Here is an 18,622-nt window from a genome sequence, read left to right as displayed (position 1 = left end):
ATACTCTAACACAGTCGTAGTGCTAAGATCGTTTTGTGCAAGTGGGCCCTGCACATTAGCACCATGAGACACATTATTCCAGCCGATCCTAGGTAAACCAAGCCTTCACCGTGACGACGAAATGCAGCCGTCTCTGGAATACCCCATATCACATGGGCATTCGTTTTCCAGTTATACATCACTGCTATTAATAATTCACTCTGGTCCAGATAGTCCAATGCGCAAGTGTGTTATCTGGATATGACGTCACACTATCATCCTGGGACTTCTTGAGGGACTCCCTGTCGTTAGAGGCGCCGATTTTGGCTGTGCAGAGTTGCGTCCCTTGGGCACTCCCCAAAACCTATGATCGTGGGTTCGAATTCTGATTCCCCCGATTGTTTCTTGGTTTGTCCGTATACCCGTACGCGCGTGGGTTTCACTAAAGTGTTAAATGTCTGAGATCTGGACCACTTTGCAGTAGGATGACACGCCGTGATATAACTGGAAGACAGTTCAAAGCGACGTTAAACCAAACTCACTCACATGCAGTGGAGGTGAAATGGGGTGAAACGTTGCGTTCAAGAGTATCGTATCTGTTTATCGAGGTGTGATGTTGTCTTCTAATGTGTGATGGTGTGTGTATATATGCTCTCTGGTGTGTGTCTGCGTGTAATCAGGGATGTGAGCAGGAAAACTTTTTTTATACATTTGATTGAATTTAAGCAATTTCGTGCAGTTTGGACAACATTCACACCATCTCAATGTTCTATAATTAAAATTTTATAGTTAAAATCAGTTCTTTTAAAATTTCGGGCATAGCTTCCTCGCACCCACTACCCGCCGTGTCTGGGTGCAATACTGCCATAAACTTCACCCCACCCCCCAGACACAAGGACAACTGTCACAAGCGTGCAATGTCTGACCCTTTCCCATTTAGAAGCATATTGAAAAATCTTACCTTGTACTTACCTTTTGTTGAAAAAACCCCAAAACAACAACAGTGCAAATATACAACATATATCCCCGTTTTCGGAGGCTGAAGAAACATTCATGGTTTTCTCGCTAATCACACGAACAACTACAACTGTAAAACATCTCATACACTTACAAAAGACTTAATATTACAGTGATAGTCAGCAGTAATGCAGTTTATAAAGGTGCCATCCGACCGAGACCCAATGATGCAGTTTTAACTAGCCTAGCGCCATGCAGGTTAAAAACAAGTACTATCTTTTAACATCTTTTGGTTTGACGCGGATGGGCGTGAAACCACCGACCTTCCGCTCTCTGGGCAGGCGCTCTACCCAACTGACCACGTAGGTGGTCATTGGGACGAATAATCCCTGTCATCTCTAACATCCATGAAATGGCTCTTAGCATGTATTAGGGTTAAAATACATTAAAGGAGCCTGGCTGAGGCAAAATGGCAGTTCTAGGAAGTTTATTTTAAATCCCTTTAAGAAAATTCATCTGCCAAATAACAAATTATGATGAATGTCCATCTAGCAATAGTATTCCAGTTCTATCACCCCACTCAGCTTCAATAGGGGAGTGAGCAGTGCTGCATGTCTCAGATGTTTACCACTTTTGTGAAACCCATGAACCTGGGAATAGGGATACATAATCGGGGTGAACCAGGATTCGAACCCACGATTACAGGTGTGACCAGGGGACACAACTCTGCACTGGCAATGGCGGCACCATAGACGACTCGGCCACCAGTGCCCCATCAACCAGGATGCACATTGATACTGGGCACCTACTTTGCACTGGAAACAACAAGGGCAGCAATACATCTGAAAACCTATTTCCTATATCACCAGTCTTCACAAGCATGTGAGACTGCCCTGTGGTCTTGAGGTAGAGCATCCACCCAGAGAGAAGAAGGTCAGGGGTTCGATCCCCGGTACCTGTTACTACCCTGCTGGTGCTCAGCATTAAAGGGCTTAAACAAGAACTGGTCGGCTCAGAGTCAGTAAACTGTGTCTGAGTGGGGTATTCATGTTAAACTGGTATCTCGGTGGGCTACCACTATAAAAATCGGCATCAGTCTGGACAAGCAGCCACACACACATGCATGCACAACGCAATAATTTTGAACGCAACGTTAAACCCCATGAAAACACAAGAAAGAGATATGTTGTAGGTATTGTTTGGGCATCTCCAGGACAATCTACTTGTTGATGTGAAGAAACAATCAAACAAGAAGAAATTAGTAACGATATGCATTTATTCACCATTTATCTACATCAAACATAATACCCAAAAGACTGAGAACTCAAAAGTCAACTGTTGCATATTAACATATTTTAACAAGCCACAACTTAAGAACTATCTCCTAAAGGTAATCAAGATAATATTCAATAATGTGCCAAGCATTTTCCAAATATATTTATATTGTAAAGATACAAGTTCTTACAAAACTGACATAGATATACTTTTAAGATGCATTCAGTTGATCAAAATGCACAGCGAAGTGGTTTAAATTTAATGTGGAGATATGTTTAGTATCGAAATATGTACCAAGATATTCAACAAATGTTCCTGATGATAAACAAAGTCAATGAATAACAGTTTGTAAACAATATTTAGTGAAAAGACAAATCTAAAAAAACAAACATATAATGACAATGTTTGAAGGGATTGAACACCAAAGCTGTCAATAAATATTCATCATTTACAAAGTTGGTTCCGTAATGATTTCAAACTGCCATTTAACATATATATTTCAATTCAGACGGAATGTTTCCAGTACTAAGGAATACATATTGGAAATGTGTAATTAAAATATCTGTAAGTCAGTGTGAGGATATGAAGATATAACTTGATGTCTCTTGTGTCAGTGGACATCAGGTGGTGGTATGAGTGGTGGTGTGAGTTATCTCCCTTTGAACAGAGCTCCAGCTGAGAATGTTCACTATCTGGCTAACCATCTCTCTCACATGATATGTTTTATACACAGCCAACAGCAGCCAATCAGATGTATGATAACAAGGACTTGGAGAGACCTGAAAGAAAATAAAGCAAACATTTGATGAAAATGTTCCCTCAGAAACTGTAATCAAGACAATTTGAGGGCAGATAATGCCAAAACCATCACTTTAAACTGTCTAAAAGGCAATACCGTGTTGAAAGAATTCAAGTTAAAAAGACTACACAATGCATGTTTTCCAATCTCATTAAAATCAGATCTGAGGGTGGGGATCTGAGGGTGAAAAAACTCCTGCAAGTGGGAAGTCGCACTTCTTGATCATCCTTGACTAGACCATGAGAGAAAACAATCAAGGGCTTAAAAATTATCCTCAGGTAAAGAATATATAAGTCTCAACTCTGTAAGTCATCACACCGTGGTGATAAGAAAGAGAATGAGTTGGCTTGGGAAATCATGTGGCTAGCTTGTATAGGTCAACATGCTTACAGAGTATGCAGAATATACGTGACCCAGATTGTTGGGAAGTGATGCAAGGGGTGTTCAGGCGAATTGTTTTTATGTAGAAACTGGAAACCTTTGTATTAGTACATTTTCCATTTAGGATCGAAGAAGAAAGAGAGATCCATAGTGTGCGAGAAGATAAATTCAAACATTATTCATATTGAGTGATCAAGGCCGTAGTTGACTTTTTTGGACAGGGGGGCAAATAAGATTATTCATTTCTTATTCAAGTTAACTTTCACAAGGAAAAATGCTTTCTATAAAAAATCCAGGGGAGCAACTGCCCTCCGGCTGGCTACGGCACTGGTGATAGCCCCTATTCTTTCCAAGGTACAGGTATGTATTTACAATAAACTATTTTATTTACATTGACAAATATATGTCTTATTACATATTCCTATTTTGTTTTAATACATATAGGTCACTCTTAATAAAAGTCCTGCAGTATAGTTGAAGTTGTTAGACAAGATGGCAGATTCGGAGAGCATATCACATCAAACTCTCTGGTCAATCATGGTTTCTTTGACAAGGGGCAATACACTAACTGGTCACTTACACACAACCAATCAAATATAGAAAAAAACTATGTGGGAAAATATATATAAATTTATGCGACAGTGTAACTGCCACTAAATAATATCCTACCTTCAAAGTTGACTTGTCCATCCCCAGTGAGGTCGACCTCCCTGATCATCTCATCGACGTCCTCATCACGAAGCTTCTCGCCCATGTGAGTGAGCACATACCGCAAGTCCTGCGCTGGAATAAAACCGTTTCCCTCACGGTCAAACGTCGCAAACGCTTCCTTGAGCGTCTCCAGAGATTCTGGCACCCAGCTGTTGGTGGAGACAATTTGTTCAACCTGGTTGTAGTCCAGTGACGTCACGCCTGTAACCATGGTAACATATACATACACAACTGTTCCTGTAACCATCTCAACAGACAAGGTATTCACATTTCTGGAACCACCACTGAAAACCTGGAAACAAAAGTGCATCATTCCATCGGCGTTGGAAGTGATGTGGTTCCAATTACCCTAGTGAACCTGATTCTTACTGCCCTTCCTGACATTCTGTCTAGTGGTATTCAATATTTGTGACAAAACAAAGGTCACACATGAAAATATACACCAAACAAACAAATGTTATAACTTACCTAGCTCCTTTAAATTAAGCGTTATTGGAACCACGTCTTTTATCAGAGCTTACCATATCCCTTCATCACTCATTATTAGTTACGTTTCATGTGTAAATTTTGTCCGTTTGCTTGTTTGTTGTTTAAAGCAGCATTCAACAATATTCCAGCTATATGACGGCAGTCTGCAAATTATTCAAGTCTGGACCATACAATCCAGATTTACATCACGGGCATCTATCTATGCAACTGGGATACGATAACTGGGATACGATAACATGCATCAACCAAGTCAGCGAGCAAAACCACCCAATCCTGTTAGTCGCCTCTTGTGACAAGCATAGGCTTCAAAAGGGACTCAGAGAGTTTTACTGAATGGAATTTATTGCAATATTAATATAATGATTAAAGGTAGTCAATATCAATATGACAGGATGATAACAGATTTCTCATTTATCAATGCATTCTGGGATAGCTACTGTAACCATGCTAACAACATATTAGGGAGTCTTTCCAGAGGGAGGGACATCCCAACCACCAACACATAAATCGGCAATGCATTTTCACCAAAAATGACATAAAAACAAAATGCAAAATTTGTATCTGGACAAATCGTTGACAAGCACTAACCTCTTCCTGAAAGGTCCTTCTCGATCTTGTTGAGGTCTGCCTCACATGGACTACACCCGATGGAGCGGACTACAACTCCAAGCATCCTGAGAGGTAGCCTCTGATCGGACCCCTGGTTCATGATGAATGCTTCCTGCAGCTCTGGAAAACACGTCATCAATGATCATCAGCAACTTCATCACATTATTAAATTGCCATACATTACAGACATTTATACAATGATTACTCATATCTATTGTGAAGCATAATCATTGCCAGTCTTAAGTGTTACCCTGAGACAGTTGATCTGTAATTTTCAATATTCACCATCCTCATAAAGGGAATATACATAGCTCTTATTACCTATTTGTGTGGTATACATGGCACGTTGTTTTTTTTAATGCCACACTCAGCAATATTCCAGTTATATGACAGCGACTGTAAATAATCGAGTCTGGACGAGACAATCCAGTGATTGTCATCCTGAGCATCGATCCACACAATAAGGTTTGTTTGTTTGTTTGTTTGTTGTTGAACGCCACACTAAGCAATATTCCAGCTATATGACGGCGGTCTGTAAATAATCGAGACTGGACAAGACAATCTAGTGATTGACATCATGAACATCGATCCCCGCAATTGGGATCGATGACATGCATCAACCAAGTCAGCGAGCCTGACCATGCGATCCCGTTAGTCGCCTCTGACGACAAGCATAGTCGCCTTGTACGGCAAGCATGGGTTGCTGAAGACCTATTCTACCATAGACCTTCACAGGTCAGTGTACATGGTACAACAACTGTGGCAATACTGCTAATTCACTTTAACACCATTTACCTTCGGTTCCAAACTAAGTGCAAATTTGTGATAGTGTTCAAATATTGATTTTGTAATGTTCTAATATTTGTAAATTCTGAGGAATTAAGAAATTTCTAATTCAAATTGGAATTTTTAGTCATTTGCTGCAAACATAGGACCTAATATCAGCCTCCAGGCATGTCTAGACAAATCTGTAAACACATGCTAAATACCTAAAATGATATACAGTTTCACTGAAAATTTTAAATGTCTTCTGAGACATTTGGCACTGTTAAAACATATCATGAGATATGCTGTACAACTGTATTGAACATTCTGCTGATGCGTCTAACTTCATCTTCAACTCACCATCTCTCTTTTCTTTCTTGAGTGACTGAAAAAACAAAAGTAAAAATTAGGGATTTTGCAAAGACATTAATGAGAAATGACATTATACTACACTGATGAATCCAATGTAACAAAAAAGCTTTTCAAAATCACTCATTAATGAGAGAAGCCTGACATAGGTTCTTATGAAGCCACCAAATCTTATCATCTATAGCATTTATCATGAGAGAAACTATTGCTAAATTAACTTTCATTGCCTATTTCTGCTCTGAAAGTCTTTTACTTGTATGATGGGCTATCTATTTCATTCCTTATCAATCATGCTGTTATGTGGCAATGTATTTTATTTTTCAACAATGATTGTAACTGTGTTACATTGTTTTTGGTTGAGATTCGGTAGAGGCTTGCATTGTTTTTGGACAGTGATCAGTCATCAGGAAGTTACAATATTTAGATGCTTGTGTGGTGTGTAAACTACCTTTCCAGTATACAGCGGAATACCGTGGACGGTGATAGTATGTTATGGAAATTTCTGTAATGTTTTATGTTGTGAGGGAACTGTATGGAAACTTCCAGTAGTTTGTTAGGCTGTACATATAGTGGAACAAGAGTGTGTTTACGTATCTCTCCCATACATCATCTCTCATGCAGTCCATCACTTCCAAACCAGCATTAATGTGAGGATCGCTCATCATCCCTGATTCCCTACCTTACCCATCATGGAAGCTTGACCACTGTCGCCGCTCGGTGAATATATATTTTTACCACTGACTTTTGCTATCACCATTGTATTTTTGTATTTGATACTGACCACTGCCATCATGTTATATCATCAATGAATATTGTACTACCACGTACTGCCATTGTAATTGCCATGCATTGTATTGATTTATAAACCTAGTGTATCTTTGTAACACATTTGTTGATTGTATACCACTTCTTGGTTTCACACTAGGTTCTTTTGTGTACAGATTTCTGGGTGAAGATATTGTTTCAATTTGCGAATCGACACATAACAATGCCAATAACATTGCTTCTATTATCTTTGAAGAAGAGACTTATAGCTAGAAAATTATATCACTTTCATATAGTCAGATAGTAGCAGAACAATTTGTGTATACATCCCACTTGGTTGATAATTCCTTCTCAGGCTGAAAATACTTCCTATAGTCAGATTTGAGTTTATAGCTAGACTGTATAATAAAGCAACATGAAAAGTGAGCTGGGCTCACTAATACCCTCAACTTCAACATATTTCTAAGTTTAAAACATCATGAACATGAAAAAGGCATTTTTTTCTCGGAAAATCCACTTGTCAAAATCAAATTGCACTGCACCTCTCCTACTGGTATAGAAACTGTAACCCCCAAATGGAAAAAGAATCCATGAAGTAGTTTATAAGTTAGAGGTTGCTCAAATGTTGAAGTAAAAATATATTTTAAGTTAACAAAACGAAAAACATCATATTGTTTTCAGAAAACACGTATCAAAATTAAACTTTGAACTGCACCTCTGCTATAAGTATGGAAACTGTAGCCACAATTGGAAAAAGAATCCACAGCTGATCCATTGAGTAATTTTTAAGTTATAGGTCGCTTAAATGTTAAAGTAAAAAAATTAAGTTTTAAACATGAAGAAAATCATATATTTTTTAGTAAATACAAATATCAAAATTAAACTTTGCACTGCACCTCTTCCACTAGTACGGAAACTGTTCCCTTAATTTGAAAAAGAATCCATACAGTAGTTTCGAAGTTAGAGGTTGCAAAAAAGTTTCAGTAAAAAAATGAAAAAAGCTGTCTTTTTCCAAATAAATTCAAATATTGAAATAGAACTTCACACTGCACCTCTCCTTAACATGCTTAAGGTTCCAAAATTGTTAAAGTTTGAAAGAATCTCTGTAGTAGTTTTCAAGTTATAGGTCGCACAAAAACATAAAATGTCCTCAGAAGGACGGACAGACAGGAGGACAGACGGAATTCTGTGGTATTGCTGAACACCCCTGCCCTTTTAGGGAACAGTTTTCACATTCTTACCCTGTGAGTAAAACTTGTTTTATTAATCAAGTGATAAACTTCCCTATCCCATGAGCTTTCAATGATTTATAGCAAAGTCCAGATCATGTTGAATCATAAACTAAGACCAAGACTCAGCAGGTGAACATTTTGTCCCCAGATGATGTTGTCTCAAGAAAATCAAACATTCTTCTTGTTATAGCCAGGATGTTTTGCACTGTCAAATCTTGAAGCACTAATTCACTTAACATCGAAAGTAAAATTTCCCCCGGGAATGAGAGGCCACACATTCATCTGCAACTGTCAAGTCTACATTAATCAGTCGAAAGTTTCAGAAAGAAATGTCGGTCAATAAAAAAATTCAATGTCAGCAGAAATGTGAAAGAGAGAGAGAGAGAGGAGAATTTGAGGTTAAAGTGAAAGGGAGTGTGTGTGTGTGTGTGTGTGTGTGTGTGTGTGTGAGAGAAAGAGAGAGAAAAGAGTGAGTGTGTGTGAGAGAATGGTCCCTTGATTCTCCTCATTGTAATCAGCTATGTAAGACAGCAAGAGAGAGTGTGAGAGATATATATGACTTGATTCTCCTCAATGTAATCAGGTATGAAGAGAGAATGAGAAACAAAGAAAGAATGAGTGAGAGAGAGAGGGAGAAAGAGAGAGAGATTCTCCCCTTAGTTTTGCCCTTAGTACATAGGAGTGCATACAAGCGCACAGTGCCAAGGCCTGGCGGTGTTTACCATGTTTACTGTTGACACCTGTGTTGAGCTAGATCATGTCCACACACACTTCGACTGACACACACCACACAGGAGCTAAACTACAGCACCTTTTTCTACAGGTAAAATAACAAGGATATTTATATAGGGCTCGGAGTTAGGCAATAAATGTCATGCAAACTTTGTTCCATAAACATGGGGTTCGAGGAACAATTAGCATCATTAGTGCTGCAACGGCTGGTGTGAACTACTGGGCTGTACAGTGCTTACTGGCGGTTGTCATATTGCAACCATTATATTGACACAATCTGCCACGACCTTTTAAAAAAATGGTGAAGTGACATCATGAATAAGCTTGTTCTTCTACAAAAGGGCTTTTTGCAACATTGATACTGTGTAAGGATCCTCCATTCTTTCTTCCTGTTCAGAACAAGAACAATACTTTGGTTTAAAATCCTTTGGAGAGAACATCTGTGGGATGAATCACAATACTGAGCTGATGAAGCCTGACGTAGGCAACAATAACTTTCAGTGAATCTATTTTCTACTTGCATGAACCAAAGATTAGCTACTGCTAAACATGATCATGATGAGTAACCAATCTCATAAAAATCAGATCTTGGTTCTGGCTACCACTAAACTAAGATCTGAGGATATCCCATTAGGGATCACGTCAGAATGACCTTTCATCTGACCAATCAGAGCGAGGCTTACCAGATCATGAAAGTGACAGTCGGAATGTGATTTCTAATCATGCAACCTCGAAAACTTTATTTTCTATATTCCAAACGATAGTTATGGGCTTAACGACTGAATCCATACAATCTAAACCATCTATTAGCCATTCCAGAATGTTCTTTTCTTCAGGTTTCAAATTTTTAATTGAGAATTTGTCAAAAAAAGTTTCGAAGCGTAGTTGCCAGTTGAAATTAGTGCACGAGAAATTAAAATTAAAGCACGAGAAAGTCGCCTTCTGATTGGCTAATGTAGACTTCTTCAGTCATTCCACTGGTCGGTCCAAGTTCACGAAGGTCAGTCTTACGTGACCCGTAATGGGGTGTTCTCAGATCTTTGTTTAGTGGTAGCGAGAACTAAGATCTGATTTTAATGAGATTGAATGAGGCTTTCTCTGCTTTTAGGCATCCTTCTTTAGGGACTGAACGTTTCCACAGTCAGCAATATTCCAGCTATCTGAGGAGTCTAGACAAACCACTGGTTGATAGTATGAGCAACAGTATATCCACACCATCAGAAAACTGACAATCAGGCAATTCTGATGTGACCCCAATTTCAGCTTTTATGGGACTAGTACTGCCATAGACAAATTCTTCCAAAGAAAACTCATTCAAATGTCAGTACCTCAGTCTGTGTCAACACCGTGGCATCATTTTCAGAACTTAGTGTTGATATACCGATATATATGGATAGTTTATATCCAAGCATACTAGACCAAACAAAAGATTACCATGTTTACTAGGCCAGATGCTGACGTGCCAAGGGTAGATGCTGAAGTCCTTAGATTAGTGAAATCTGTCAGGGCTGCTTATTTGCCCAATCTAGTCTTGCTACATAAACCACTGGTCCGAGCTGTGGAGAGGATATGTTATCCCATAGTGTCTACCCCTTGGTCTGTGGCGATCTCTCACATGAGTCAATGACACAGGAAGGAGGAGAAATATAATTCCTATCAGGAAATAAAATAAGACTGTTTCAAGGTCCCTGATCGTACATGAATCACTTGATGTATTAATCAAAATTGTGATTCAGAATATTGCTTCATAGTGCAAGGGAAAAATGAGTGAGTGAGTGAGTGAGTGAGTGAGTGAGTGAGTGAGTGAGTGAGTGAGTGGGTGGGTGGGTGGGTGGGTGGGTGAGTGAGTGAGCACAAGGACATGGTGTATAATTGTATAATCGTTGAAATGGTTAGTTAAGCTTACCATTTCAATGATAAGACACCAGGGTCCGAGTGCTGTGCCCTATTTAAACCATGACCAGGATTCAAAGAACATTAGCTCCCGAAATCTTTAAACAGCAATATTTTGATAACCATATTCATAAAGATATACTGAGTAAGTCACCCCTGTGTAATGCATATGAAATGCTTCCTGTGTGATGCATATGAAATGCTTCCTGTGCTCTTAGCATGTGCATCCATCTTTGGTGACTAGGGTCATGAAATGTATATCCTTGGGCAAGCATACAATTCATATTGGATCAATTCAAGCACATTTATCAATCACATAAATATTATTTGCACATGTTGATGGGCCTATTATGTGCACAAACCTGATCATAACAAGCTCTAACTCCAGACACTTGTGAGCAACAATCTCAAATTAGGTAATTAATAATGCCTTACTCCAGACTCAATATCCATGAGCACATAACATAATTAAGAATTGTATTAGTTATTAAATACCCAGTTCCGTTGTCTTTACACTATGGAGAGCCCAATTAGGAATATTTCCTCATAAACAAATGCATAAATTTATCACCTGGGGTTTTACATGACACAGAAAAGTGCACTCAGTACACATGATTGGACGCAGAAAAAAAATAAAATGAAGCATCTCGAGGGATACCAGTGAGTGAGTGAGTGAGTGAGTGAGTGAGTGAGTGAGTGAGTGAGTGAGTGAGTTGGGTTTAACGCTGCTTTTAACAGTATTCCAGTTATATCACGGCGTGTCAGCTTAATGTGGGAGGAAAGCCCGAAGTGATGCAGGTCTAAGACGTTTACCACTTCGGTGAAACCCACTAGCACGGGTATGGTGCTGACAAACCTAGAGACATAATCGGGGCGAACCAGGATTAGAACCCACAATCATAGGTTTCTGGCAAATCGCGGCGCCTTAGACAACTTGGCGACCCTCGAGGGACACAAAAAGTATTCTTGTTCCCAATTCATGACAAGAAATATAGAGGTAAAGTAATTATCAAATCTTACAGTGCACTACACCACAGTTTCATTACTTTACAGGAGCCTCATACATGTCACATTAATGACCCTTGAAATTAATTATTGGGGGTCCCCTGGACTTCTGGTTTTGTAGGTCAAATAGGACAGTATGTAAGTGTATGTATACATGTAACCATAAACACATATTGACTGTTAATGTATATATGTGTAATAATTCACACTTATTTTATATTAATAATAATATACGGTAATAATCATAATTAGGATCAGCACACAATTGTATACATTGTATACACAGAGGTTATCAACAAAGATAAAGACCTGCTCAAAGGCTGATATTCAGACCAGGGGTCCGGAAACCGTCATATGCGCCGGACATGTCCGATTGGGAATCTCAAATGTCCGGTTTAAAATATTGCTTACCGGACATTTAAATTTTTCTGTCCGGACATTCTTAAATTTTGACCGGACATGATCAACATGAATTTCAGACCCATGTCAGTTAAAAATACCCAAAACTGGAGAAACAAAAATTTAGTTTCTGTTAATAAAGTCAAAACAAATGCTATGGCTTTTAGGGGGTGACTTGTATACCACAGATAACAGGACCAATTAGAGAAAGAGGCATTGATGCCTAGTTTTTCATTATTGCAAAGAATGCAATGTTAAAATACCCCCGAAGTTAGGAAAATAAAAACTTTAAAAATATTCTAATAGCAAACAAAATAAGGATGTTTCCCCAATTTCCTTGCCAAGAGTACTTAGTTCACAGATAAATCCCTGTTACATTAACTTGGGATTCACCAAATTCAACAACAAATACTGATCAGCACTAGGGCGTAAGGCGCGGACCAAAGATGTATTCTTTCTAGAATCCTGTGCTACAATCCAGTCCAAACAAAATTCTTTGAATAACATGAATTGTGTTGCCATGGTTATTGGGGCTGACAAACAGTCCAGCTATTCTTTAACACATTTACCTGATGACCACTTGATCATCATAACAAGATATAATGTTTAGGCACTTAATGATCACCTGGTTAAGGACGTGCATACACCCATAATTAACGACTACCATCTTGCCAATAATCAATTCTAAATTGCCCTCATTGCCCACTCCAAGGTTTCAAATTGTCACAATGTCAAATAATATGTTTAACAAGATCAGACATGCCCAAGCAGAGACAACAACAACAACAACAACAACAACAACATCAATATTCCATTTGCATTACACTTTTCCATAATGGATGTCATGCTCAAATGTTGAGCGCTTTCAGTGATGACAACATATAAACCTTTTGTGACGTACCATTACTGTCGTAAACTTTCGGCATGCAATCCCTAAGTAGAAAGGCTTAATGTCAATATTCAATAATGGCTCCGCTTTAATTGTAAGACATAAATGCAAGGTAGGTATATCTAAAATTTGCAATAGCTATTAGAAATTATATGAGGTGATTTGGGGTACCGGTAATATTACCAAGTGTTAGGCTGTTACTATCACGAGTTACTGTCAAAAGGGCCATCAAGTAACCTAGTGGTTAACATGGTTAAAGTGTTTGCTCGTTAAGCTGAAGATCAGGGTTCGATCCCTGACATGGGTACAATGTGTGAAGCCCATTTCTGGTGTCCCCACTGTGATATTGCTAGACTATTGGTAAAAGCTGCATAACACCATATTCATTCACTCACTCACTCACTCACTCACTATTTACAAAAAGTGAATTTTTCAACAATATGAGTACAGTAATTGTCATTATCAGAATTGACGAGTACAAGACACATTTTTTTCAAACCAATGAGCACCGTACAGTATGTTTTGTAGAACTGACGAGTACTGGTATGATAAACTGCCATCATTCAGAGACCATGTGTTGTACATTCAGATTTTGTTGCTAAACTAATGTCAGCATAATCGAGATGAGAGAATTTGAGTGCATTACCTATTACTGTACTTCTTTGAGAGGGATTTAGAAGTTGGAGTGCTAAGTAAGGATAAGATATATGGATGAACAAATTGTAATAAAGAAGTTGTTCATCCATATATCTTATCCTTACTTAGCATTATTATTAGCTTATCACAATGCAGACTTGTGAGGAAATCCATTTGCTGCTGACATAAAATTATGTTTTTCTAATTTAATTGGAGGGTTATGCTTAATACTGTAAACAGAAGTTTAACGATGTCTTGAAGAAGGGTTTTGAGAAGAAAATCACAAGGCATGGTAGCAAATCAATCTTGCAAGCATATAGTATTGTTTGTCCGCGAATGTGATATGATTGTAATTTGCTATTCATCATATTTGACTAGTTTTCATCAGTGCAATACACATCTTGAACACTATCAGGTGCTTTTCTCTGCATAGTTGGTGTTTGTATGTTTGTTTGTTTGTTTGTTTGTTTATATGATATATGATGCCGGTCTGTAAATAATCTAGTCTGGACCAGACAATCCAGTAATTGATATAATGAACATCGATCCACACAATTGGGATCGATGACATGCATCAACCAAGTCAGCGAGTCTGACCACCCGACCCCGTTAGTCGCCTTTTATGACAAGTATAGTTGCCTTTTACAGCAAGTATGGGTTGCTGAAGACCTATTCTACCCCGGATCTTCACAGGTTGCATAGTTGGTGAGAGTAGTGGGAATTTCATAGAATATCGCTGGACCACATGCTCTTTTATCATTACTGTAAGCGTAACTAACTTCTCATTATATGCATATTATCATGGTCACTGTAATTACTCTGTTATATCAGCATTATTCTAATGCAATATGTAGTGTATTTGTAAGACTATATATCACGCCTCTTACGACAACCAGAATTGCCTTTTACGGCAAGCATGGTTTGCTGAAGACCTATATGACCTGTACCTAAACTGGGAGGAACACCAAGAAAAGATGTTTGGTTTGAACACTGACTTATTCATAACAATCACAAGCTACATGGTGATGACGTCTTTTCTTATGCTGGGGAACGTGACGTCATCAGAGATGACAGCGTGAGCACATTTGCGCTCATATATTAATGTAAACAAAACACGAATATATTTTCATCAGTTAATTCTTGTGTCTTCATTGGAACTGAGGAACAGCGTATCTGTGCGCTGTGTTTCTGGCCATATATCCATCTATTTTGTACACTTAGTGCCAACATCGAGAGGTTACCAGATTAGCAACCCAAATCAGAGATGACAACAGCTCAAATATATACCTCTACAATGAATTTCATATAGCTTAACATTGACTTATAATATATGCAATGCTATAACCACTTGCTACTCACGCAATATACATGATATATGACAGTATATATCTGCTACTGACACTTATTTGACAGAACTGAATGCTTATAAGACATGTTTGATATTTGGACTAATTAGTACTCACAATTACTACATATCAAATTCAGTTAAGTAATGCTGACAATATTCTTCTTGGTTATGATGAGAGAGAATAAAATTTTAAATAAAGCTTTTGGCAATATTTGGATTATGCTACAGTACAATGGATACTGCAGAAGAAATTGACAGCAAATTATTACTATTTGCAATATCATTACAACTATATACAAGCAGAGCTCCAGATAAGCTGCGTATCTGCGAAAAATACGCATCAGAAATGCAGAAATATGCAGTAAAATAAAATCCAAGCGTATCAAATATGCAACGAACATTACAGATACGCTACAAAAATTAAACTTGTGCGTATCATCAAAATATTGTGAAGTAACCCTGCGTATTCAATTAGCAAATCAGCAACTTTTTAAAAAATTATAAACGGGCATTCCATCAACCTTGCCAAACTCCACGATGACAGTTACATCATGATCATTTGCCATCACACTTTCTTGTGGAAGTATTGTAGTATTTTTGAGTCCTATAAAGCTCTCAAACCCACACGACACCAGTTTGCAGGGACTAGATGAATCGTGTTTTTAGATATCTAACTTAGTAGATACCCACATGTGTAAAAACTAGTGGGTAACAGACATTTATATACCCAGATAGAATTACTGATACCCAATGATTTTAAAATGCATGGGTAAAAATGTAAAATACCCACAACACCAAAAGCTTATCTGGAGCTCTGTACAAGTCTCACAATTAGTATAGGCTAATTATTGTATATTTTGTACATAAAATGTGTCACATACTGTTTTGGGAATCGTCTCGGTCAGTTTTCATGTATGCATACTTTATTAAGAAAACAGTGACTCAGGCACATAATATTTCAGGTGTGGCATGTAACGAAATTACAGGTGTGTCACTCCAGATTTGGAAATTTCAGGGAAGTTCAACAAGTAAATTTATATTGATGAGCAATTATAATTGTTTTATTGACCAGCTTAAACATTCAACCCACGAGTCATGTCCAGCTGTAGTCCATTCGCAGTCAAACACCAAGACTGGTCACCGCCCTTCGTTAACTTAGCCACTAGGCCGCCATTTTGATTACAGGCTAGCGTTTTCGTAGTGTGAACATCGCTAAATATCCCACTTACAGGTTAAAATTCATTTCCTAAGATACGTGAAAACAAACATTGAGGTAATTCCTTGCTTGAGGAAGGATATTGAAGATCTTGTGCAACTTACCATGTTTGTAAACGACAAGCGCACCAGAGAGCACCAGAGTGTGTTGACAATCGGTTGTGACGTCACAGCTCAACCGGTTTACCTGTGCGACCTAGATCAAACGAAATCCCAAACTGTCGATGCACTGCATAACAAACAGGGGCCAGTACACAACACACTGGTGTTAGGCCGTGTGGGCATCAGCTTAAATTTTAAACCTGTCCGGGATGTTGTTGCAGAAGGTTAAACAATTTCACAATTCCAGGTTTGCTATTTGCGTAATCAAATCTCATTTGACAGTGTGGATAATATTGATACCAACAGAGGATGTGTTTTAAATATTATCAGGTAATACCTCAGGTCCGTGCACCAGACTGTCATTTTTTAGCTAATTTCCATACACAACGAATTAGAAAAGAAAACGAAAGCAAATGTAGAAAGAAAGAATTGTGTTTAAAGTAACACCTTTCATCTCGGAACCTGGTGTCTGTTTGTTCTCTCCCACTCGCTCACACAAAGACCTCACCTTAAGCCAAAGGATATCCCCCTGTCCCCTCCCCTAAAACACAACAACAACAATATATATAAATATATATATAAAACAAATTATGAAAATATATAATTACAATCCAAAACAGGTGGGCGTGTGTTATATTATATATGATTAAAAGCACAGTGTAGTCAAAATAGTCTATTGAAATTTTCTTATTTGAAGAAGACATTTTTATTTATATTTTAAAAATTATTTCGATATTTTTTTCGCCCCATCCTTCATGTAATTTGCAATTGAACAGTATATGCTTCCTCAGAGCATTTTTTGTGTGTGTTTACAATAATAATTCTATCAATGTTTTTGTTCTGTTCAAAGAAGTTTATTTAATAAATCATGCAATTCTACCGAGCGATGTTTTGTACTTTGCACACGTTTTGGTCAAATGTCAGGTTATATACACATGTCCCATTAAAAATGTACACCGTTTGGAACGAAAACAATATGACTTTCCCTTTGTGACCAATGCAATAAACACACTTATAAACCTACTGCCCCTTTTGCCTATTGTATTGTAGTTATCTTTCTAACCTCTTCACGCTACCCAGATATGTGTTGACAAGTGGCTTGTTGTGTGACTCAGCTAGAAGATTATAGAATCTGTAAAACCATACACCCCGTATAATTATTATGTTTAGTTATTAATAAATTAATATGTTCATAGTTACTTATTTCTTTTTATTACCTGCGAGGGCAAACACATCGGGGTTCATAAAAATCATATGTGACCTAGGGTCATATCACGTCACGAGACAACAGTGTATTGTTTCCATCATCTGGACGGCAATGTCTACGTCATTCGAATCTTATTGTGACGTGAGATCGGAATGACGTCACACTAGAAATAACGTCATACGTCATTGTTGACGTATAATCGACACATTGTGGTTCCGCTGCTGTTGCGACTTGTTGTCCTAAAAGGTAAACACTAAAATTCGTCTCTTATTTAGAAATCTTCTTCAGTAACAGATAGAACATCATATTCGTGCTCATGTCATACTATGTTTACGACACGAGTGTCTAAATTCCGGTATTTATTCTCTATGTATGTAGATACAGACCCGCAAAATATTTTGATTATAAGTTCATGTTGTTTGTGTTTAGTATGCAGCCCCATATTATTTAATAGCACGAAACCACAGCGCATTTAAAATCTCAACCGTCTTATAAATGAGTCACTCTGTTAAACAGGTGGCAACTATACAATGTGATGTGTTATTCATTCCAATACTAAGTACTCTGATTCATAAGTAGAACTGCCAAACGCCCGTCAACAGTAATATTTACAGGTCGCTAACTTCACTGGGGCCGTTGATCTATGTATTCAGTAAAACCAGTTACATTTAAACCATATCAATATAAAGTTTCAAAGAAGATAGGATAAACTTTCATGCCGTAGAGATTGAATAAAATAATATATAATATGAACTGTGAATACTTTGGGTAACTCTACAATACTATAATATTCACGATAAGACCATCTTCCCGAGGCAAGGGAGGTAACTCACTGTAAAAGTGGAAACTGGATTTTTATAGTCAG

The 18,622-nt window shown here is 37.9% G+C and overlaps 1 protein-coding gene across 1 annotated transcript; it reads right to left on the bottom strand.

Moving 5' to 3' along the window:
- Positions 1-2,194: 2,194 nt before the first annotated feature.
- LOC124118543 (calmodulin-2/4-like) lies at positions 2,195-16,686 on the bottom strand. The gene is made up of 5 exons (XM_046480708.2): positions 16,554-16,686; positions 6,326-6,350; positions 5,180-5,320; positions 4,061-4,303; positions 2,195-2,990 (listed from the first exon to the last, which is right to left on the bottom strand). The coding sequence occupies exons 1-5, from the start codon at positions 16,554-16,556 to the stop codon at positions 2,959-2,961; spliced, it is 444 nt and encodes a 147-aa protein (XP_046336664.1). The 5' UTR covers positions 16,557-16,686; the 3' UTR covers positions 2,195-2,958.
- Between the last annotated feature and the right edge of the window lie 1,936 nt (positions 16,687-18,622).

Source organism: Haliotis rufescens, unplaced genomic scaffold, assembly GCF_023055435.1.
Source record: "Haliotis rufescens isolate VD_foot unplaced genomic scaffold, xgHalRufe1.0.p SCAF_3, whole genome shotgun sequence".
NCBI lineage: Eukaryota > Metazoa > Mollusca > Gastropoda > Lepetellida > Haliotidae > Haliotis > Haliotis rufescens.
The sequence above is the reverse complement of the archived record's forward strand: the minus strand, read 5'-3'. Positions and strand labels throughout refer to the sequence as shown.